The 24,013-nt window shown below is 32.1% G+C and overlaps 3 protein-coding genes across 3 annotated transcripts; 2 read left to right on the forward strand and 1 right to left on the reverse strand.

Moving 5' to 3' along the window:
* The first annotated feature begins 1,438 nt into the window (after positions 1 to 1,438).
* LOC145755400 (thioredoxin-like protein 4A) lies at positions 1,439 to 2,209 on the forward strand. Its single transcript, XM_082571625.1, has 2 exons — positions 1,439 to 1,482; positions 2,056 to 2,209. The coding sequence occupies exons 1-2, from the start codon at positions 1,439 to 1,441 to the stop codon at positions 2,207 to 2,209; spliced, it is 198 nt and encodes a 65-aa protein (XP_082427751.1).
* Positions 2,210 to 4,606: 2,397 nt separating this feature from the next.
* LOC145755402 (thioredoxin-like protein 4A) lies at positions 4,607 to 5,377 on the forward strand. Its single transcript, XM_082571628.1, has 2 exons — positions 4,607 to 4,650; positions 5,224 to 5,377. The coding sequence occupies exons 1-2, from the start codon at positions 4,607 to 4,609 to the stop codon at positions 5,375 to 5,377; spliced, it is 198 nt and encodes a 65-aa protein (XP_082427754.1).
* A 12,821-nt stretch (positions 5,378 to 18,198) lies between these two features.
* LOC145755903 (uncharacterized) lies at positions 18,199 to 19,864 on the reverse strand. The gene is made up of 4 exons (XM_082572137.1): positions 19,600 to 19,864; positions 19,231 to 19,461; positions 18,887 to 19,101; positions 18,199 to 18,318 (listed from the first exon to the last, which is right to left on the reverse strand). Exons 1-4 carry the CDS (start codon positions 19,862 to 19,864, stop codon positions 18,199 to 18,201), a joined length of 831 nt encoding a protein of 276 aa, XP_082428263.1.
* Positions 19,865 to 24,013: the final 4,149 nt, after the last annotated feature.

A 24,013-nucleotide genomic window follows, 5' to 3' on the forward strand; every position in this document is an offset into this window, starting at 1 on the left:
TAGCACCTAGTGGTCAAATGCCGGAGTATTTAATATGGCAACAAATTTGTAACTGCCTATAGCCGTTTGCCTTATAAAGTAAGTAGCGCTTAGAGGCACACTACAGCAATAACTCTTCTTGGATAAAAAACCACTTCGTTTACATGTATTTAACACGAATAATGGCACACAAATTTCATCCACGTTCAAAAATTAGTACCCGAAGTTTCTAAAAGAAACGAATAACGCGTGTGAATATACAAAAAATATGATAACAATAACTACACAGGTATTAACTATAGTAAGGCACAAATTAATCTTACCAACACAGTATGCTAACCACTCAAAAATACTGGCAAATTCGGCAAAAACAGTGATACAATAACAGTAGTGAACACTAGAAGAATAAAAAACCTAACGTTAGTCTATATGCATTAATAAGAGGTTATTTGGCATAAAAGTAGATCCATTAACAAAATTTACAAGTATCAATAAAAACATACCAGTTATTAAAAAAGGTGTTCAACTCTTAATGGGCAGTGTGACACAATAAGGTAAGCTGCTCACTCACTGCAATAGTAGGCAAGCATGTTAAAAGTAAGAAATTACAGTCTACATCAAATAATACAAACAGCAGTTAACAATACAGCAATATTAAAATACCTGATATCCAGTCAGTACGATCTAACAGAAAAACAGTGTCAACCAACAGTACTACCCAAGTGAACAATCACAGTTCTAAAAGTGTGTTATAAAAAACATTAAAAAACACTGTTAAGATACCCCAAGACTATGTATGTTATTGGCAAGTTTTGCACGTGGTTAAAGATTAAGACATATTTTAAACATTTAAAAAACAGATTAGTAACTTATTTATACTACAAAAAATAATTACCAGAAATTCCAATCAGTCAATGAAAGATCCACCGTGATTAACAATTAACTATTATATCAGTGAAAACTAATTTACATAAAAACTCTTCCAAATTGTAACGATTTACTTTGATAACAATCAGTTCTAATGACTGTTCTAGAAAGTTCTTTTACGACATGTGGTGCAATACATTGCATGAGAGTATTAACCGCAATACGATTCAAAATTGAGGATAAACATATTAGCGCGTATTTAACACTACGTTTAAAGAAAGTTTAATTAAAATTAGTTTATTAAAGAAAATTAAGTTTCTATAGAATAATATGCTGTGTAGTGATAAGGTGTCATAATTTTAAAACAAATTTAAAAAAGAAAATGTTTTATTATAAAATTAAGTTATTTTGATCATTCTATTTAATTTTGACGTTTATACAACACAAATATTTTGCTTTAGAATTCTGTAGGTGACATTTTAATAAATCAACAATTTTTAATGTTTAGACCTTGTATAGTATAGCTGACAAAGTGAAGAACTTTGCTGTTGTTTACTTGGTTGACATTACTGAGGTGCCAGACTTCAACAAAATGTACGAATTATACGACCCCTGCACAACTATGTTCTTCTACAGGTTGTTGTTCACATTAAGAATGTAATTTTGTCGGCACAATAATTAAGCATTAGAAAGACTAACCCGCAGTTTGTGGTTTGATTCTTATTGGTTCAGTGAGCTAGCAATAAGGTATAGTGGTCAGAACACTTGGCTACACTACATAAGGTTCTGGGTTCAATCCCAACTGCTTGTATGTTGTTGCGCCCTTGAGTAAGGCGCTATGAACGGTATAAACTCCTGCTGAGCCAGCACTTAATTAGCAGCATAATTATCAGGCAATTATAATCTATAATATCTCGAACTGCCACAGGCAACTCGAGACTAGGTCGGAGTAACAGATGTTAGTCTATGTTTAAGTCGTGCTTTAGACTTTCCCACATCGAGGATAAAGATATATACAAAAAAAAAATATCCCGAACTACCAAAGGCAACTAAAGACTGGGTGGGGTAACTGATGTTGCTCACAGTTTAGGTCATGAAGTCGACCTTTCCATATCAAGAACGAATAAATACATGAAAGTTTAACAAATCAAATATTAAAATTAGGTTTAAAATATTTACAAATTATTAACTGAATAAAATTGTTTTCAGGAACAAGTACATAATGATCGATCTTGGGACGGGAAACAACAACAAGATTAACTGGCCGATGGAGGATAAACAAGAAATGATCGACATTCTAGAGACAATATTTAGGAGGGCAAGAAAGGGGACGGGGCTGGTGGTTTCCCCAAAGGATTACTAAACAAAATATCAATATTAACGAGTAGGAATATTCAAAAATTTATTGGTTTGTTGTCAGTTTAAAAAAATGAAGTTTATTTAAAACACAAAATTTTAATAATTTAATTTTATGCGTGGTATTAAGTATTTATATTCGATATTTTTTATAAAATTTTAATTTTTTTTTTCAAATTTTATTTGATTTATTTTTTTAGATGCCAACATGAAAGTTTAATGGATTAAGTGTGACGTCATAGATTGTAGTAGTCTCATGTCAGTCGTACAAGGATGTTATGTGGTTTTGCATAAGGCCAGTGTCATCGATTACAAGGAATTAGTTCCTTGCCAAAAATTATGGAAAATAAATGTTGGAGGTAGGCATTGTGATGTCATAAATTACATCTTTGTTATATTAGAATTCGACAACATAGTTCATTTATTCTAGAACTTAAATGGTGCAGATTACTACAGCCTATTCTTTAATATATTATGACGTCATATAGGAACAATGAACGTGCTGGAGGCTTGTTGTGCAAACAATGTCGGTTATTGTCTCTACACGAGCTCAATCGAGGCTTTCGGACTAAATTGAACCATGGAACCACTAGTGGGCGGTACTAAAGACACTATTTACTGTTACTCTTCTGTGACGTCATACAGAAGTACAAAGAAAGCGCGAAAGAGCTTGTGCTGGAGTGGAACGAAAAAAAAGATGAAAAATGGAAACATTTTAGGTAAAGTCACATTATTTTTATTTATTTTTTATGTTTTTATCCTCGATGCGGGAAAGTCGAACAAGTGTCCTAAACATAGAGTAACAATAGTTAGTTCAACCCAGTCTCAAGTTGCCTGTGGTAGTTTGAGATATTATAAATAATCATTGTTCGATAATTATGCTGCTGATTAAGTGCTGGCTCAACAGAAATTTATATTGTTTATAACACATTACTCAAGGGCGCTACAGCATGAGAGTAAGGGGGATTGAATCCACGACCTTATGGTGGTGTACCAAGTGTTCTTACTACTACACCACGCTGTCTGTCTACTCGGCATATAATTGTCTGCTTTTGTTCTTTTTATTATTGACAGCATAATATTTTGTAGAAACTGGTCACGTGTGCACTTAGAGGTTCTTGTATTTATGGCGAAGATGACAACTTTACCAAATCGATTCTTTTGCGCCATCTTGCGACTAAAGTAATCAAGTCTCTTATTTCACCAGAGGCGCTACAAACTCGAATATACGTTGAAAACGTGACTTAGTGTCACATGATCGCGGCCACAAAAATGCAGGTAAACAAAATTAAGTTGTTCACTGCTTTAATATTGGGTTAGTGTGCAAAAAGTTTCTGGTTCGAGCACCACCACAGCCATATATAGCTCCGGTTGTAACTAATATGTCTCTGCATGTTCTTACTGAAAGATTAGGTTTTAAGTTTAGTGAAAAATATTGGTTTATATTTTGGTTATATTAAAAAATTCTAATAAATTAACTTGTACTCTGACTATAACTTATATTGTACAGAAGTCTCCTTCTTTGGTTGGGGGAAACACCTACTTTCTGTGTGACGAAACCCCAGAATTATCTTACCTGAGATTGAACTTGAAATTCTACGAGCATTTGGGTTTCACCATCCACAAGAGGGAGCCAGTGTTGCCGTTTTGGTTGTTTATCCTCATTTCAACGTTGGTTGTTTAGTGTTGTCAGGTGCTGGGTTGGTTTGGGATCAAAAAAGAGGTAAATATTTAGTTTATTGAGTAGTTTTTAGCTGGGTTACTGAAAGGTTTTACTTAAAAACATATGCGCAAAAACACCATTTTACCATAAACATCGACCTAAATTTTGGTTAAATGTCGTGGTCTAAAACTTATCCCTTTGAAATAAACCTCATATCTATTTGGATAATACTTTGGTGACGAGGGTCAGTATGTTAAGTTATTGCAAGGGTTAAACATTTATTTCATGTATAATACTTTTAATGATAACTACTTTGTGATTTTTAGCCCAATATTACACCAAACATGGCCAAGTTGTCCTGCACAAGATTCACCGTCTCCAATCGAAAGTTTGTGGAACATTTTGGCTACAAACCGAGGTATAGTTGGCCTGAATCGTTAAATATAATGAAGGAATATGTGAACAAGATTGTAAATGAAGTAGAAAATAATAATTTGAAAAAAATAGATTAAAAAAAACAAAATGTTTTATTGATAAAATTAAGTTTTTTTTGATCATTCTGCGAAATATTTAATTTGGACGTTTATACAACACAAATATTTTGCTTTAGAATTCTGTATGGGACATTTTAATAAATAAACAATTTTTAATGTTTAGACCTTGTATAGTATTGCTGACAAAGTGAAGAACTTTGCTGTTGTTTACTTGGTTGACATTACTGAGGTGCCAGACTTCAAGAAAATGTACGAATTATACGACCCCTGCACAACTATGTTCTTCTACAGGTTGTTGTTCACATTAAGAATGTAATTTTGTCGGCACAATAATTAAGCATTAGAAAGACTAACCCGCAGTTTGCGTGTTGATTCTTATTGGTTCAGTGAGCTAGCAATAAGGTTTAGTGGTCAGAACACTTGGCTACACTACATAAGGTTCTGGGTTCAATCCCAACTGCTCGTATGTTGTTGCGCCCTTGAGTAAGGCGCTATAAACGGTATAAACTCCTGCTGAGCCAGCACTTAATTAGCAGCATAATTATCAGGCAATTATAACCTATAATATCTCAAACTGCCACAGGCAACTCGAGACTAGGTCGAAGTAACAGATGTTACTCTATGTTTAAGTCGTGCTTTAGACTTTCCCACATCGAGGATAAAGATATATACAAAAAAAAATATCCCGAACTACCAAAGGCAACTAAAGACTGGGTCAGGGTAACTGATGTTGCTCGTAGTTTAGGTCATGAAGTCAATCTTCCCATATTAAGAACGAATAAATACATGAAAGTTTAACAAATCAAATATTAAAATTAGGTTTAAAATATTTACAAATTATTAACTGAATAAAATTGTTTTCAGGAACAAGCACATAATGATCGATCTTGGGACGGGAAACAACAACAAGATTAACTGGCCGTTGGAGGATAAACAAGAAATGATTGACATTCTACAGACAATATTTAGGAGGGCAAGAAAGGGAATGGGGTTGGTGGTTTCCCCAAAGGATTACTAAACAAAATATCAATATTAACGAGTAGGATATTCTAAAATTTATTGGTTTGTTGTCAGTTTAAAAAAATGAAGTTTATTTAAAACACAAAATTTTAATAATTTAATTTTATGCGTGGTATTAAGTATTTATATTCGATATTTTTTATAAAATTTTAATTTTTTTTTTCAATTTCTATTTGATTTATTTTTTTAGATGCCAACATGAAAGTTTAATGGATTAAGTGTGACGTCATAGATTGTAGTAGTCTCGTACAAGGTTGTCATGTGGTTTTGCATATGGCCAGTGTCATCGATTACAAGGAATTAGTTCCTTGCCAAAAATTATGGAAAATAAATGTTGGAGGTAGGCATTGTGATGTCATAAATTACGACGTTGTTATATTAGAATTCGACAACATGGTTTATTTATTCTAGAACTTAAATGGTGCAGATTACTACAGCCTATTCTTTAATATATTATGACGTCATATAGAAACAATGTACGTGCTGGAGGCTTGTTGTGCAAACAATGTCGGTTATTGTCTCTACACGAGCTCAATCGAGGCTTGCGGACCAAATTGAACCATGGAACCACTAGTGGGTGCTAGTGAAGACACTATTTACTGTTACTCTTCTGTGACGTCATACAGAAGTACAAAAAAAACGCGAAGGAGCTTGCGCTGGAGTGGAACGAAAAAAAAGATGAAAAATGGAAACATTTTAGGTAAAGTTACATTATTTTTATTTTTTTTATGTCTTTATCCTCGATGCGGGAAAGTCAAACAAGTGTCCCAAACATAGAGTAACAATAGTTAGTTCAACCCAGTCTTAAGTTGCCTGTGGTAATTTGAGATATTATATATAATAATTGTCCGATAATTATGCTGCTGATTAAGTGCTGGCTCAGCAGAAATTTATATTGTTTATAACACCTTACTCAAGGGCGCTACAGCATGAGAGTAAGGGGGATTGAATCCACAACCTTATGGTGGTGTACCAAGTGTTCTTACTACTACACCACGCTGTCGGTCTACTCGGCATATAATTGTCTGCTTTTGTTCTTTTTATTATTGACGTCATTATATTTTGTAGAAACTGGTCACATGTGCACTTAGAGGTTCTGGTATTTATGGCGAAGATGACAACTTTACCAAATCGATTCTTTTGCGCCATCTTGCGACTAAAGTAATCAAGTCTCTTATTCCACCAGAGGCGCTACAAACTCGAATGTACGTTGAAAACGTGACTTGTTGTCACATGATCGCAGCCACAAAAATGCAGGTAAAGAAAACTTAGTTGTTTACTGCTTTGATATTAGGTTGGTGTGCAAAAGGTTTCTGGTTCGAGCACCACCACAGCCGTATATAGCTCCGGTTGTAACAGATATGTCTCTGCATGTTCTTACTGAAAGATTAGGTTTTAAGTTTAGTGAAAAATATTGGTTTATATTTTGGTTATATTAAAAAATTCTAATAAATTAACTTGTACTCTGACTATAACTTATATTGTACAGGAGTCACCTTTTTTGGTTGGGGAAAACACCTACTTTCTGTGTGACGAAACCCCAGAATTATCTTACCTGAGATTGAACTTGAAATTTTACGAACATTTGGGGTTCACTATCCACATGAGGGAGCTGGTGTTCAAGGGCTCTACAGCATAAGAGCAGTGGGGATTAAACCCAGGACCTCATGTAATAAATTTAAATGTTCTAACCACTACATTCCTATTTCGTTGTGGCAGTTTTTATTAGAGTTATTATGCGATCCAACCTGTAAAAATCTGATTAAATGGACCGGCGAAAAATGGCAGTTTAAAATGGAAGAACCTGATGAAGTGGCAAAGTAATTTTTTCTACCATTTTTATATTTTACATCCAAAGTTTTTTAATATTTTTTTTATTAGTGGTTGCTGTAAAGCGGCTTTTTGTAGTAATTTCTTTGGGATTTAGTACATAAAGTTGAGGCCACTGCATTCATACTGTAGCGTCCTTGATTAAGGAATTAAAAACTAAAGCTAAAAACTGTCAGCAGGTTAATTACCAGACAATTATAATCAACTAGCAGCGTGGTGTAGTGGTCAGAATAATTGCTACACCACCATGAGGTCGTGGGTTCAATTCCCACTGCTCTCATGCTGTAGCGCTCTTAAGTAAGGCGATATAAACGGTATGAACTCCTGCTGAGCCAGCATTAACTTAGCAGCATAATCAACAGCAAATATAATCTATGTATTATCCTGAACTGCCAGAGTTAACTTAAGACTAGGTCGGAGTAACTGATGTTCTTTTTTTTCAGGCGATGGGGCTTAAGAAAAAATAAACCAAAAATAATGTACGAGAAATTATCGAGAGGAATTCGGTATTATTACGATAAAAATATCATCGTCAAATGTCCAGCAAGGTAATAAAATGTTCAATGTTTTTATAACGATGTTTTATTACATAGAAATGTTAACATTGATTCCTTTGAAAAAATAAAATTTAAACAAAATTTTTGTAATATGTGGTTTTAAAATTTTGACATGTTAAGGTAACTAGTTTTTGTGGCATATTGGCTTTAACATTTTAGTTTTTTAACTCTCTTACTCATTTTTAATCTGACAGCAAATCTTACCGATAAGAACACTTAGCATCACTACAAAAGGTCTTAGGTTCGATCCCCAGTGATTTCATGCTGTAGCGCCCTTGAGTAAGGCGCTATATATAAATAGAACTCCTGCTAAGCCAATACCTAATCAGCGGCATAATTATTGGGCATTTATAATCAATAACATTCCAAACTGGCAAAGACAACTCGAGACTGGGTCACGGTACAAAAGTTGGTCATGAAGTCGATCTTTCGGCATCAAAGATAAATAAATATATAAACAAAAAGAATTCTGTTTTTTTTATTTTTTTAAAAAAAATTTTTAATATTTTTTTTGTTTTAGGCGTTATGTTTACAAGTACGTAAACAACTTGGAACGGATTTTGGGTTTCACAGCTTCTGAAATTCATAAAATGATTGGAATCCAACCTTTATTTGATGAAATTAAGAATTCAGAACTGAATAGCGAAAAAAATGCCGGTAAAAAAATAATTTTCACCATTTTCATGTTAAATTATTTATCTTCAATGTGGGAAGGCTGACTTCATGGCTTAAACATAGAGTTACATCAGTTACCCTGACCCAGTCTCGAGTTGCCTGTGGCAGTTTGGGATATTATTGATTATAATTGCCCGATAATTAAGCTGCTGATTAAGTGTTGGCTCAGCAGGAGTTCATACCGTTTATAGCATCTTACTCAGGGGCGCTACAGCATGAGATCAATGGGGATTGAACCTACGGCCTCATGTGTGGTGAAGCAAGTGTTCTTACCACTACACCAGACCACTTAAGGGTGTTACATCTTTAAAGTAGTGGGGATCGAACCAAAGACTTCATGTAGTGAAGCCAAATGTTTTAACCATCATAACTTTAGTAAATAATGACCTATTAATTTTTTTTTTTTTTAGACCCTGGCAAGTTTGGTTTAATTCTACCAAAGGCAAAGCAAGACGCATCGAGTTCAAATCCCACTGAATGCATTCAAGAAAACATTTTTTCTACGAACTTGGATACAAAGAATATTGCCAATCTTTCGGGTATGTACTTTTAAATTTTATTTATAAAAAATTTATTTTGTAGAAAAATAACTTTTTAAACTCCTGCTGAGCCAGCACTTAATCAGCAGCTTAATAAGTTAACAATTATAATCAATACCGGCAGCGTGGTGTAGTGGTAAAAACAACTGCTACACCACCATGAGGTCGTGGGTTCAATCCCCACTGCTCTTATGCTGTAGCGCCCTTGAGTAATGCGCTATAAACGGTATGAACTCCTGCTGAGCCAGCACTAAAATCAGCAGCATAACTACTGGGCAATTATAATCTATAATATTCCGAACTGCCAAAGGCAACTTGAGACTGGGTCAAGGTAACTGATGTAACTCTATGTTTAAGCCATGAAGTCAGCCTTCCCACATTGAGGATAAATAAAATACAAGACGTATTGATAATGCATTTTTTTTTATTTTTTAGATGTGATCAGCACTCTAAACTACAATGACAACTACGTAAACACATTAAATGAACAACCCCTGCTCTCCGAGACCGAAAACAAACAAAACTAAAATTTTAAGATTTTTGTTAATTTGATGAAATATAAAATTCAAAAATTTAAATTATTTTAGCACTGTCTCTATATGTATATATTAAATTCTGTCTAAAAATCATTTTTTTAAATAGTTTACTTTAGTAAAATTCGTTTTTAATGTACATATTTTAGCATCATAAATACATATTGTAAAAAAAATTTATTTTTGAGTAATATTTTTAAATTGTTCTCAAGTTAAGGTGGGGTTGTTGCCCGATAGTTATGCTACTAAATAAGTGTTGGCTCAGCAGTCCGGTAGTGTGGTTAAGCGGTCATAGCAGCGGATTACGAGCCGAATGGTTTCGGGTTCGAGCTGCACCATTGCCACACTATTCGCCCTTGAGCCCGGCGTTTACGGATAGCTCATACACGTCATAACAGCACACACTTAGCCAATAAAAATATCAAAACCTATCACAAAAAAAAGTGTTGGTTCAGCAGAAATTTAAACTACTTATAGTTGAACTGAATAGCGCTACAGCGTGAGGGCAGTGGGGGATCGAACCAAGAACCTCTTGCTGGAGCTTTTCACAGTACTTTGTTCTATTAATACGACGGTAAAAAACGACAAAATCAATTTAACGATTTAAACAGGAATATAAATAATAAGTTAACACAAAGATTTGTATATAAAATAAAAAAATATTTATTTTGGGCTGTGTAACTATGTTATATGTTCAAATTATTTTTGATATTTCAACTTTTTAACTAAATCAAATTTCGTAATCTCCTTTTAGTAAGGTAACTGATCGATAATCTTCTGGTAACAATAAAAAACCCTTTTCTGGTTTGAGTATTAAAATAATTATTTAAAATATATAAATATTGTTCAAGTTTGTTTTATTTTTCTTGCAATATAATGTTTTGTAGTGGAGGACAAATAATTAAAATAGTTAATGGTGGTTGTGGCGTTAGACGTAAATGTATCACTTAATCTGTTGATATAAACATCAACACTCGAAGGTCGCTACAAAGTCATTCATGTTTCGTGTAAGTTAAACATAAAAGTTGTTTTAACTTTAAGCTAGTATTATTAACAATGTTATAAAAACAAGTTTGTATTAGTAACGATTTAATAAAAAGCAAAATGTAAACACCGCTTTTTATTTTATATTCTAAAAACCAAAATTTAAAACTAACAAAGACATATTTTTTTTGGTTAAAAATTCACGCTAGCATATATAATAAAATAATATAATTTTTTTTATTTTAAAAATGTATATTTAAAACGGAAAAAACAGGTGCTTTTGAGGTAAAAAATGCGTGCTAGCGTACGTGGGGACCAGAGGATTTGGCATGAAGGTTCAGTCTACAGCGTGTAATGCCAGCATAAGATCGACCATAGATAATATTATAGATTATAATTGCCCGGTGATTACGCTGCTGATTAAGTGCTGGCTCAGCAGGAGTTTATACTGTTTATAATGCCTTACTCATGGGCGCTACAGCATGAGAATTGTGGGAATTAAACTCATGATCTCATAATGATGTAGCAAGTGTTCTTACCACTACACCATGCTGCCGGTTAAGGTTCTTATAACATATAATCGTTTTGAACGTTTATACTTTAATGTTGCTTGATTGCCCAACAGGCCAATTAAATATTCACCAATTTGTAAGAAATAAGTCATGAACAGTGTTTTCTTTAGGCGCAAAACACTTCGCAAAACCTGCAACTTTGCAGGGCACCTGCGCAGTAAAATCTTGGGGCTGCGCAAAAAAGAACGCCAATTTAACAAAATTTTAAAGTTTCGGTGTAATAAGTATATGTGAAAATGTAGATAACCATTTTTAAAACAAGAGACCCGTGGTGTGAATTAAGGATACACTACGAAAATTTTAAAAAAGGCACAAAACGACTCACTGCTGAAACGAGAATTGTTATTAATACAGAGGATTATGTAAGCGCACAAACAAAATGTCAGCAGTTTTATTCGTTAACTTACGTATTATTTTTTAATAAAACACATAAATTGATCATAAATTGATCTTGTTTATAAGGCGCTTTTTTTGGCACCTGTGCGGTAGGGTTTTTTTCTTAGCGGAAACACTGGTCATGAATAAAAAGGAGAAATTAGACCAATGAAAGACAGTATTTACCTTGCTGCTTGAGAGCACCTTATTTCAAATAGATTTTGCTTAAAGGCACCTTATTTAAAATATACTTTTTTGTTTATATCTGTATATAAAATAGTGTTGGCTATAGTGTTGGTGTATTTTTGACATTGCAAAAGTGGTTAGGGAATTAAATGTGATTTAAAGTGAGTGTTATCAGAATATGAAATTTTGTGTTAATTTTTCAGGTGTCTTGCTAAAAATAATATCATTGAAAACTATTAAATTTTGTTCGAAATTTTTATTATGGAAGAATCCAATGAATTGAATGATCCAGTGTTGCCAAACAATAATGATCCAGAGTTGACAAACAATAGTGATCCAGAGTTGCCAGACAATAATGATTCAGAGTTGACAAACAATAATGATCCAGAGTTGACAAACAATAATGATCCAGAGTTGACAAACAATAATGATTCAGAGTTGCCAAACAATAATGATCCAGAGTTTCCGAACAATAATGATTCAGAGTTTTCGAACAATAATGATCCAGAGTTGCCAAACAATAGTGATTCACAATCAAATTTAAATTATCAGGTATTTTATTGTTAATAAAAAATTGAGTCTTCTTTTTTTAACTAGGTACACCTTTTAACTTTGATGAAACACTTGTACTAAACGGTTCTCGTAAAAAAAATTTAAACCGTAAATACGAGATAGAATTAGTGAGGGCTGTAAAGTACAAGAGAGAGTCAGCTAGGACTGTAAGGTATAAGAGAGAATTAGCAAAGACCATAAAGTACAAGAAAGAATTAGCTAGGACTGTAAAGTATAAGAGAGAATTAACAAGGACTGTAAAGTACAAGAGAGAGTCAGCTAGGACTGTAAAGTATAAGAGAGAATTAGCAAAGACCATAAAGTACAAGAGAGAATTAGCTAGGACTGTAAAGTACAAGAGAGAATCGCAAGGACTGTAAAGTACAAGAGAGAGAGAGTCAGCTAGGACTGTAAAGTACAAGAGAGAGAGTCAGCTAGGACTGTAAAGTATAAGAGAGAATTAGCAAAGACCATAAAGTACAAGAAAGAATTAGCTAGGACTGTAAAGTATAAGAGAGAATTAACAAGGACTGTAAAGTACAAGAGAGAGTCAGCTAGGACTGTAAAGTATAAGAGAGAATTAGCAAAGACCATAAAGTACAAGAGAGAATTAGCTAGGACTGTAAAGTACAAGAGAGAATCGCAAGGACTGTAAAGTACAAGAGAGAGAGTCAGCTAGGACTGTAAAGTATAAGAGAGAATTAGTGAGGACTGTGAAGTACAAGAGAGAATTAGCTAGGACTGTAAAGTATAAGAGAGAATTAGCTAGGACTGTAAAGTATAAGATAGAATAAGCGAGGACTGTAAAGTATAAGAGAGAATTAGCTAGGACTGTGAAGTACAAGAGAGAATTAGCTAGGACTGTAAAGTATAAGAGAGAATTAGCTAGGACTGTAAAGTACAAGAGAGAGAGTCAGCTAGGACTGTAAAGTATAAGAGAGGGTCAGCTAGGACTGTAAAGTATAAGAGAGAATTAGTGAGGACTGTAAAGTACAAGAGAGAGTCAGCTAGGACTGTAAAGTATAAGAGAGGGTCATCTAGGACTGTAAAGTATAAGAGAGAATTAGTGAGGACTGTAAAGTACAAGAGAGAGTCAGCTAGGACTGTAAAGTATAAGAGAGGGTCAGCTAGGACTGTAAAGTATAAGAGAGAATTAGTGAGGACTGTAAAGTACAAGAGAGAGTCAGCTAGGACTGTAAAGTATAAGAGAGGGTCAGCTAGGACTGTAAAGTATAAGAGAGAAATAGCAAGGACCATAAAGTACAAGAGAGAGTCAGCTAGGACTGTAAAGTATAAGAGAGAGTCAGCTACAACTGCAAGGTACTTGAGTGAGTTAGCTAGGACACAAGGTACTTGAAAAAATAACTTAGGACCGCAAACTACCGTAGAGAATTCGCTAAGACTGTACAATAAGAAAGTTTTTCTGAGAACCGTAACGTACAAGTGAATTATTAATGTAACAATAATTTACTGGTTTACTTATAATAAATTGTAACGACACTTTAATTTTGTATTAACTTCAACTTTACAAAACTTGCGAGCAGAACCTTTTAGTTTAAATGTTTCTGGCGGTGAATTTGCTGAAATTTCAAGGAATTTGCCTCCAAGTAAGTTGTTTGTTAGTTTAATATGAGTGGGTTTGCCCGACTATAGAAACCAGACCAAGTCTTAATTTAAATATAGACTCAACAAAACATTATCTACACCACCATTAGGTTGTGGGTTCAATTTCCACTGCTCTCGTGCTGTAGCGCCCTTGAGTAAAGTGTTATAAACGGTATGAACTTCTGCTGAGCCAGCACTTAATCAGCAGCTTAATTACTGGGCAATTTTAATCTATATTATATCCGAAACTGGTAAAGGTAACTCGAGACTGGGTTAGAGTAACTGATATTAGTCTATGTTTAGGTTGCGCATTTAACCTTCCCACATCGACAATAAACATAATACAACTGTAGCTTTTTATCATTAAAATTTATTTTATTAAAGATGCTGTAATAAACTTTAATAATCCACAAATCAACATAATTCGTGAAGTTCACCAAAATGAAATCACCAAAAATATCACTTACCATGAAAATAAGCAATATGGTGGAGTACTCATGCCTGGGGCTTCAGTATATGATTCTGAATTTTATAAAACAGGTATTTTTACCAAATCTTTTTACTTTTGAACAAGTTAGTAGTATAGCTCAAATATTAAATAAATAAATCTTGTTGAGTTGGCATAATAAAACAGTTTTAGTTTTATCATAAGTTAAAAATCACTCTATAACAAGTTATTAACCTAGCATTGTTAAATTATGTTTTATTTCTGTTCATTTATTTATAAATCAATATTTAATGTTACTACCTGAAGGTAATGGGGTTAAGAAAAATTTAATCATGAAATTCCTAGCTCTTAAGTATCATAAAATTCCTAATTTTCTGTTATAAATTTGACAATGTTTACCCATAGTTAATATGTCGCTTGTTAGTACATTTAATGATTCGTTATCTCTTCTTTTTCTATTGTGAAGTTCATTCAATTCAGTTCATTTCGGGACAGAAAAACCTTTTCTAAATTGATACTTTATTGCGAGAAAATTAACACACAACTGTTCACAGCTCGCATCACGAATCTCTATACATATCATTTCAATACATTTTAAGTAACAAGTCAAGTGGTACAGCTTATGTGATAGAGAGAAGGTGTAAACACGTGACTATAGGTTAAACATGTGACTATATGTGTAAACACGTGACTGAATGCAGATAACAATTTTGACTAAATAAGATGATGTAAAATTCATAACACACTTCCCTTCCCAAAAAGTGATATACAATAAATGAATACACTATTTAGCTAACCCATGTTTATACAGCCGTGATCTACTAACTACCATCGGTTTGTTATGATACTTTGGTCTTTTAATCTGGTAAGTATTGTCTTTAAGTTTTTTCGTTATTACAAAGGCTAAGCAAGCATCTCTTTGTGAATTTTAAACCACAATTTTGTTGTAAAGCCAAATCGTTTCACCAGGAAATAGATGCTGCTGTTTATCTTTTCTTTTTATTTTTGCTTCCAAACAACCCGCACATTTTTTTTAGGGATGGGCTGAAATCAAAATTACTCAGATTCGACGAGCCTAAGTATTTTGTCGCGATACTTGGCCGAGTCCGAGTACTCGGTTATGACGTCATTTAAACGTATATTACTGTTCACGAGAATCTTTCCCGCATAATTTTAAACAGCAAAATTTGCCAAAAAACATGTATTTATGGATTATAAAGTGTTTAACGTTGGCAAAACTACTTACCGTTGATAGCAATATCATTTTAAGTCCAAACAAAAATGTTAAAGTCTCAAATTTATTATGCGTACCATTTTACTATGTAAAAAGTGTATTTGTTGCGCAATCGTTGCTTAAATAACGTGATATAATTGAGAGTAGATTATAAATTATTAAAAAAGGCAAACATCATGTTTTTTTTATGTTTAGTAAATCGTATACGATCTTGAATGACAAATTATTACTCGGCATCCGAGTACTGAAAAATGCTCGACGAGCGCGAGTATTAAAATATTCCTAGCATGGGTCGAGTACTCGCAACTCGGACCCATCCCTATTTTTTACTATGTTCGATTACATTGCACTTCAATGAAACCCAATAAAAACGATTTTGTAAATTCTTTAATATTGACGTAACACCTTTATGCTTTTGATGGGCCCTTTTAAAATGTTTGCCTGCAATGATACTGGAACAACTATTTGCAAGTTAAATTTGGATTCAGATGCTGACTCTCATTTTTAATACAATACAATTTTTTCCAATTACAAACAAAGATAGCTGCCCATTCAATATTGTTAAAGTGAAATTATGATCTTGCTTGGAGTATAGTCACCTTTGGTATTTGTCATTCCCTAACAAGAATAATGAACATAAAATGGTTCTTTGTTATGAACACAATTCTTTTTGTCAGTTACTTCTTTTAATTGTTGATTTAAGTTGATTTTAGTGTCAGAAACAAATTTAGTTGAATTAGTGTTAAACAAATATACTCAGAGTATTATTTAATCAAATAAATGTTACATAGCTATATACTACCGACATACAATGAAAAACATATTATAAAGCACAACATTGGAGAAGCAGTGGACATGGGTTCACGCAGTAAACCCATGTTTGGTTTGTTAGGTTTATTAAACTATGTCGGAGGAAAGTTTCTCTTATAAGGCGATTGCGATTAATCACTTTTAGTTTGTGTTTTTGTGACAGTCTAATTTTATACACTAAATCGTTTATTTGCTGGATATATATTTAAAGTAATAAGATTTAGCCTCTTGACTTATTAGATAATTTATGTCTCATTTAGGCTGTACCAAAATCACTCTAAAATATTGGGAACGTTACGTTGTGCCACCAACATTTCTTGTTTTAAAATCATACTGCTGTAAACGTTCCATCTAGTGAGCCATTTGGCCGTCCTGCTTTTTAAATTAAGCACAGCTAACCTAAAAAGTAGTTTTGTTAAATGGTTATTTTTTACACAACATATTAATTTGTAATTACTGCTTAGTTATTGATAACCATTAAAGTTATAATTTAATTAAAACAAATAAAAAACATCTCTATTTTTATAAATAGAATAACTTAGACCATAGTTGATATTTTAACTAAACAAATGTAAGTTTAAAAAAATATTTAAAGCTGGCATGGTATTCAGAAAACGGCAGCCAGTTGGCAATTACATACACCGTTACATTGTTTAAAAAATGGTACTGTTTAAACCCGATAAACAACAATATTTTGCATATATTTCTCCCACTATCTTAGCATGGTGTGCTATTAAAAATATTAGATTAATGAACTTATATTAATAAAAGAGTAATGCAACGGAGATTAATAAGTTTAATATCGATTTTCAAAGTTAACTTTATTAATTAATGGTTAACAGATTATTGGGATATGTAAGTATAATAAATGTATCATATTATTGCAATATAATACCACCTGTAAGAAACATTCTTTTAATCCAATATTTTTTACTTTAAAAGGTTCTACTTCTAATGAAAATGTACAACTGAGATCCTCCGCTTCAAATCAGGTTTTAACTTTAAAGTTGTCAATAAATATAAACATGTTTAAACTAAATAACAATGTTTAAATATTGTTTATGATAATTAATAGGATTTTGGACTTAGTTTGAATGATAAATATAATTGGGTTGGCATTACGAAACTTTTTAAGTTAATAATCTCTTTACTTATACGTCATTAGGAAACGAGAATGTTATTTAGCGAGAAAATTCGATATTACCAAACAATATCATATTACAAAATCACTTTTAACGAATGAGATCGCACAAAATTTAGCGAGTAGAATTTACTGTTTGTTAACTTAGCGACACACCGAAAAAATCTTTGCGGTACATAAATACTCATATGTTATAAACTAGTGGACTCGCCACACTTCGTGTGGCACTTATGTTGTACAGTTATCCATTAAGACCAGTCCAATTTTACCATGGCCTATATAAAATATTCTTTTTGAAAAATTGTTCTTATCGGTTCCCCTTATTTACTAATAATATTTTTATTATAAAATTTGATTAAAAATGAATTTGCCCTTATTTACATTTAACGCACACGCCGTCACTTATCGAACGTTTATCGCACATTTAAAGCACAATTTACCCTTATTTACATTTAAATTTGTTTTACATTTGCCCTTATTTACATTTGAATTTGCTCTTACTTATATATTTAACGCACACGTCGTCACTTATCGCCTTTACCTGTTAAAAGTCTGCAATAAATGAATTTAAATATTTAAAAAATGCGGTTTTTGCTATCTTTATTTAAGGAACTATTTAAACCCGAAAGTACTAAAAAAAGATTTTGTTTTAAAAAAGCACGGTTAAAACCGATCACAATTTAAATGAGATACAGTTAAAACGAAACAAAAAGGGTAATTTTTTATAAAGAAAAATAATTTAAATGGACACCACTTATTATAAATAAAAGTATTACAATCAGGCATCCGAAATTTCTGGGGTTAGATCCCCTAAAAGTTCTTCCGACATTGAATTTGCTAATTCTTGAGAAAGTACCAGCAAGTTTTCATATTTGTCTTTAATATCTATTTCCATTTTCTTTTTATTTTCATTTAAATTGTTTAATTCTTTATTTAATTTAGTAATCATGGCTTGATTTTGATTATGCTGAGATGCTATAAATCTTTTAATTGTTCCAAATTCTTCCATAACGGTATGCAAAATTTTGTTTGAAATTTGTACGCCTGTTTCGTTTTTATTTGTTAAAAACGCGACCATGGCTCTGTTTATATCCAGTTCTAACTTATTCTTTGTTTGATTAATCCTTTGAAGCATTTCTTCCATATTCAACAATATTTTAAATGTAAATTATCTGGTAATTGATTACTTTAAAAAAAGGAAGAAAAAATATTATTATTATTATTTGCAAAAAATAAATAACAAATTTTTACAATAATTCGTGTGCACTATTTACAATAATTCGTGTCAAATCAAACAGCCCAATTAAATCAAACAGTCCAAGGTTTAATTATTTAAATATTTTCAGCAAAATTGTTTAAAAATTCATTAATCTACAAAATTTCTTGATATACAATGTTTCTTGTTGCTGTTGGGGTAACCCAGATTTGCTTTTAATGGAAAATTTTATTTTATTTGGGTTGCCTACCCTTGAGGCAGCAACATATAACTGCCCATGCGTGAAAACTGGTTCCTCTAACCAGATACCAACTTTTTTTAATGTTTGACCCTGACTTTTGTTAATAGTCATTGCAAAAGCAACCCTTATTGGGAATTGACGACGTTTCCATTGAAAAGGAAAATCGTGATCTGATGGTTGCAATGTTACTCTAGGTATAAAAACCTCTCCACCAGCATTTTTCCCTGAAGCAATTTTGGCCATTAATAAATAAATTTTTTGAACTCCCTGTACGATTAGTTTTGTTCCATTGCATAGACTTTTGTTTCATTGCATTTTGGGATTAAGATTTCGTAACAAAATAACCGGCATACCTATTTTTAAATGTAGTTGGTGTGGTGGTAGTCCACTTATATTTAAAGAATTAAGATATTCTGTTGGAAATCTTGTACAATCATTTACTTCTTCTGTACTGTCTGCACTTGTACAAACAAACATATTGCCAGGAAATAGATTTGACACGACGTAGTTTATTTCATCTACTACACTGTTTTGGGGAGCCAAAATTGATCTTTCTGCCATCCAATTAAGATCATGGCAATATTCTAAAAAATTTGGGTAAATCCATTTGATCAGTTGAAGCATTAAATTTCTTATTGTTGTTTTCGTACTATCATCATTTAAAAAGCAAAGCTCAGTGGGTTATTCTATATAATCTGTGTCTTTGAAGTAATTTATATTACCATCACCTAGTCTTAACAGCCAGTCGTCAAATTTAAGTAAAGCAGTGCTACTACTACTTAGTAACACTCTCATGTTTTTTGATAATTGGTGTATGCTGATACTTGGCCATAATTTTAATTTTTTAAATGAGGCGTTAATTATTTGTGCATGTGATCCATGTTCAACTACAGGAAGAATTTGTATATCTTGCAACGTGCGATCAAGTGCCTCTAGCAAACTTTTATTTGCCATTGGTGCCTCATTCCATATTATAACCTTGGCCATGTTTATTAGTTTAGCTGTTGAACTTTGTTTTGAAATGCAAAATGTTGATTTGGATTGAAATGTAGAGGAGCTTAAATCTGGAATGAAATGTCCGGCCACCAATAAGCAATGTAGCAGCGATGCCTAGAAGCGACAGCTAATGCTATACCTTTGTCTTCTCTGTTAGAGGTGCGAACTGTTGCCAACAAAGCATTAAGCATATATGTTTTTCCTGCACCTCCTCTAGCGTCAACAAAAATAGCGAGAGGCTCGTTTTTCTTTAGCGACTGTAATACTTTGCTAACAATTTCGCTTTGTTCTTGAGTGAGAGATTGTGAGCTATTTGAACAATTATTCGCAATTTGAATAAGTGTTTCCCAGTCGTAACTTAACTCCTGTTGAATAATTAACGGAAGTTGCAACTCTGTAATAGTGTTATTAAAAATGTGTGCCTTTGCTCGCTCATCCGGAGTAATAATTGGTAGTTCAAAGTTATATAAATTCTTTCCATAACTATTAAGTCTTTTTTTAAGATCATGCAAGACCAAAACTTTTAAAAAACTTTCAGTAATTTGATCTGATCCATTCTGAAAGTCGTCCATCCAGTATAAATAATGTTTATTGAAAAGTTCTGCAGGGTTTGCAGGGTTACAAAACAACAAAATTGTAACAAAAAGTTCTCTTATTTGTGTACACATATTTGTTTGTTCTGCTTCAGTAAGTAAGTTTTCTCACTTATTGTCATCCTGTAAAACACCAAGCTTTCTACATACATCTTGAAAAGTATCACATTTATAAAAGTTAACTATTTTCAAAGCATCAAATAATGATTTACCTTTGCAATGGCTATGATGCAATAAAATTCTTAGGTAAAATACATCCCCTGCAAGTGGGTGGATAGTATATATTCTGCCTATGGTTGAAGAACGATTTTTTCTTTTTGTCCAAACATTTTTGGTATAAGTAAAGTATTCTGGGAAATTGCAGTATGTAATAGAAGTATTATAATTTATTTTATTTTATTCAAAAAACATGACTAATTCTGTAGCTTTTGGCCCTTTTTCAACAGTTTCCTTCTCATTGCCCTCTTATTATATTAGTTGCTGATTTGGTAAATGAACTTGGAGCGCTTGTACAGCAGGAAAACGCTTACTCATGTGAAAAGAAGATAGTCGCCAACATGCCTCGCTTGACCCAATTGACCGCATATCTTGATATTCATCGATTTCGTTTTTTGTGTGTGCCAAGTTTTCTTGTGTTATTTTTACCATGGCTTTTTCAGATCCTTTATGAATGTATTTAAAAAGATACTTAACAGCAAGGGAAGAAGAGCAAGATTTAACGTTAATATGGGCTTCATAACGCAAAGTGCAGTATGGATTAAAAGGGACCACCCAGCTATTGTTAATGATTTGCCTTGTATTCAACCTGTTGTCCAAATTCTTTGAAGACCGTCTCATATACGAAGGGTAGATTGTATTCTCATTCCAAACTGAACGTTGTATAAACGGTTTTGGAAATCCTTTACTACATGCACCATTTCTCATACACTGCAAATTGGTTCTAATAGAGCCACATGGGCCATGAATCATATTTTGCAAAACTATATTTTGCAAACGTTCAGTTTGTTTTTGCTCACAAGATTCATTAGGAAAAGAATTGGGATCTGGAGGAAGTTCTGCAGAAATTACATTATTGACATCGTCACATGTTCTTGATCTATCTTGTTCATCGAGTATAAGCAAAATGTGACTATGTGGAAGACCTCGTTTTTGAAATTCGATGGTAACATATATCCCAGCTATAGGCAAAAACTCGAGCCCCAATTAATTGTAGTTATTCCGTAACGGAATGCACAAAATTTAGAAATCCATATATATATATATAGATGTATTATATTATTGCAAAAAAATACCACCTGTAAGAAACACTATTTTAATCCAATATTATTTACTTTAAAAGGTTTTACTTCTAATGAAAATGTACAACCAAGATCCTCTGCTTCAAATCATGAGGTTGTTCCAGAACCAAGAAGAAGACAAAATGAAGGTAAGTTTAAATCTTGTTTATGATATGGAAGTGTTTTTGGTATATGTTCATCTTTGATATAAGTAGAATGACTTCACAGTGTCTTTATTAGGTTTGGTAATTTTAATCTGCTTATGTATTAAGCAATAGCAAAAGTGACTCATTTTTGCACCAATAAAATAACACTTTAAGATAGATGCAGTTGATATTAAACCTGAGACCTTAGGCAACAACACCTGATAATATAACCACTGGTATGACGTCATAAAGTCCTGTGTTTGATTCCTACTGTTTCCTTGTCAAAAAGTTTTTAAATAAGATGCTACAAGCAATACTGTAACATATCAATTCAATGCATATATTTTATAATAACAATTTTTCTTTTGTATATATCTTTAATGTTGATGTGGAAAGGTTGACTTCACAACCAAAACAGAGAGTAGCGTCAGTTACTCCAACCTAGTCACAAGTTAATAGAGAAATAATATTGGTTATAATTGCCTAATAATTTACCTGCTGATTGCTTTTTTGGGGCTTAGTAAAAGTTTGTCTTGTTTATAGCGGCTTACTTAAGGGCGCCACAGCATGAAAGCGTTAGGGATTGAACCCAGAACCTCATGTAGTGTAGGAAATGTTCTGACCACTACACCACGCTGCCAATCTTTTTTAAATAGAATAAAAATCACAAAATATAAAATATAACACAGTTGTCACCAACAAAATTGCTCTTTAAGATGGATTAAATTAAATTTTTATCTTTTATGCTTTTATAATAAATTTAAACAGCACCTTGTTAAAATAACATTAAATTAAACACATAAATATCATTCTGAACAATTATTATTTAAAGTTTAAACTGATTTTTCTTTAAGCCACTTTTACGTAAAATTTATAAAATAATTTTAAATAATGCCCGAAACATTTATATTAATAAAGCAGTTGATTAATGGAAAATATTGAAATGACCAAAATATTGAAAAAGGCATTAGCATTAAGTTCATTCTTTTATCAATGTATTTTTAAATATTTATTTTAAGTTTTGTTTAATTATTTTGCAAAAAGTTTTAAAACTAACGCTATATTAATTTTATTTTATTTTTTAAAAGGTTCTACTTCTTATGAAAATGTACATCCGAGATCTTCTGCCTCAAATCAGGTTTTGACCTTGATTTGTTTTTATATTTTGTTTTATTTACGTTAATGAATAATGTTTAAATATTTTTATAGTATTAACGTCACTCAAAACCCTAATTACTTATAATTTTAAAATAATTAGTTTTAAGTGAATGACAAGTTTTGTTTTAAAGGAACAACCTGAAGAATCACCAACTCCAGCAAAAAAATGTAAAAAAGATATTTCAAAACCAAGAAAAAGACAAAATGAGGGTAAATTTTCGAAAAAAAATTGTTGTTTAGCTTTTTTAATTGGAAGTTTTTATGCTGATGTTTTTATATTAAAACACGCTGAAAGTAACTTAGCGCAATTCTTTACCCGAAAATCATATGGGTTTACTCAACTCTAAATTTAAATAAAATATCACAAAGAACCAACCAATTAAAACTCATTTAAAATTTATACTTTATATTTACTAAATCCTATATAGTCCAAGTAACAAAACAATACCCCCTTCTAGATTAAAAATTTCCACTACTTTACTAACATAATCTTTTAATAAACAAAAAGCAATATGACACAAATCCCACATATATTCCATGGTCGACAATAAGAAGTTTCTTTATAAAACTTTTTTTTATTTAAAGTAAGAATTTATGAAAAAACAACATTAAAGTTCATCACCTTAAAAATACATGCATGCTATGTTAAATATATTGTTAAACATATTTCAAGCAATTAACACTTTGGTCATTAAAACGCAAGCAATCAAGGCATCTGCATTTAGTTTGTTTAATTTCTTTTGTTGTACTTAGAGCTTGATTTTAAAAATTAACGTCATATTAATTTAAGCATTTAAATTATAGGTTCCACTTTTAGTGAAAATGTACAGCCGAGATCCTCTGCTTCAAATCAGGTTTTAACTTTAAATTTATTAATAAAATGTTGTTATATTTATGTTAAAGGATGGAGTTTAAAAATTGTTTAAATATTTAAACTTTGAATTTATAAAGTTAAATATTTTTAAA

Source organism: Corella eumyota, chromosome 6, assembly GCF_963082875.1.
Source record: "Corella eumyota chromosome 6, kaCorEumy4.1, whole genome shotgun sequence".
In the NCBI taxonomy this organism is placed as follows: domain Eukaryota; kingdom Metazoa; phylum Chordata; class Ascidiacea; order Phlebobranchia; family Corellidae; genus Corella; species Corella eumyota.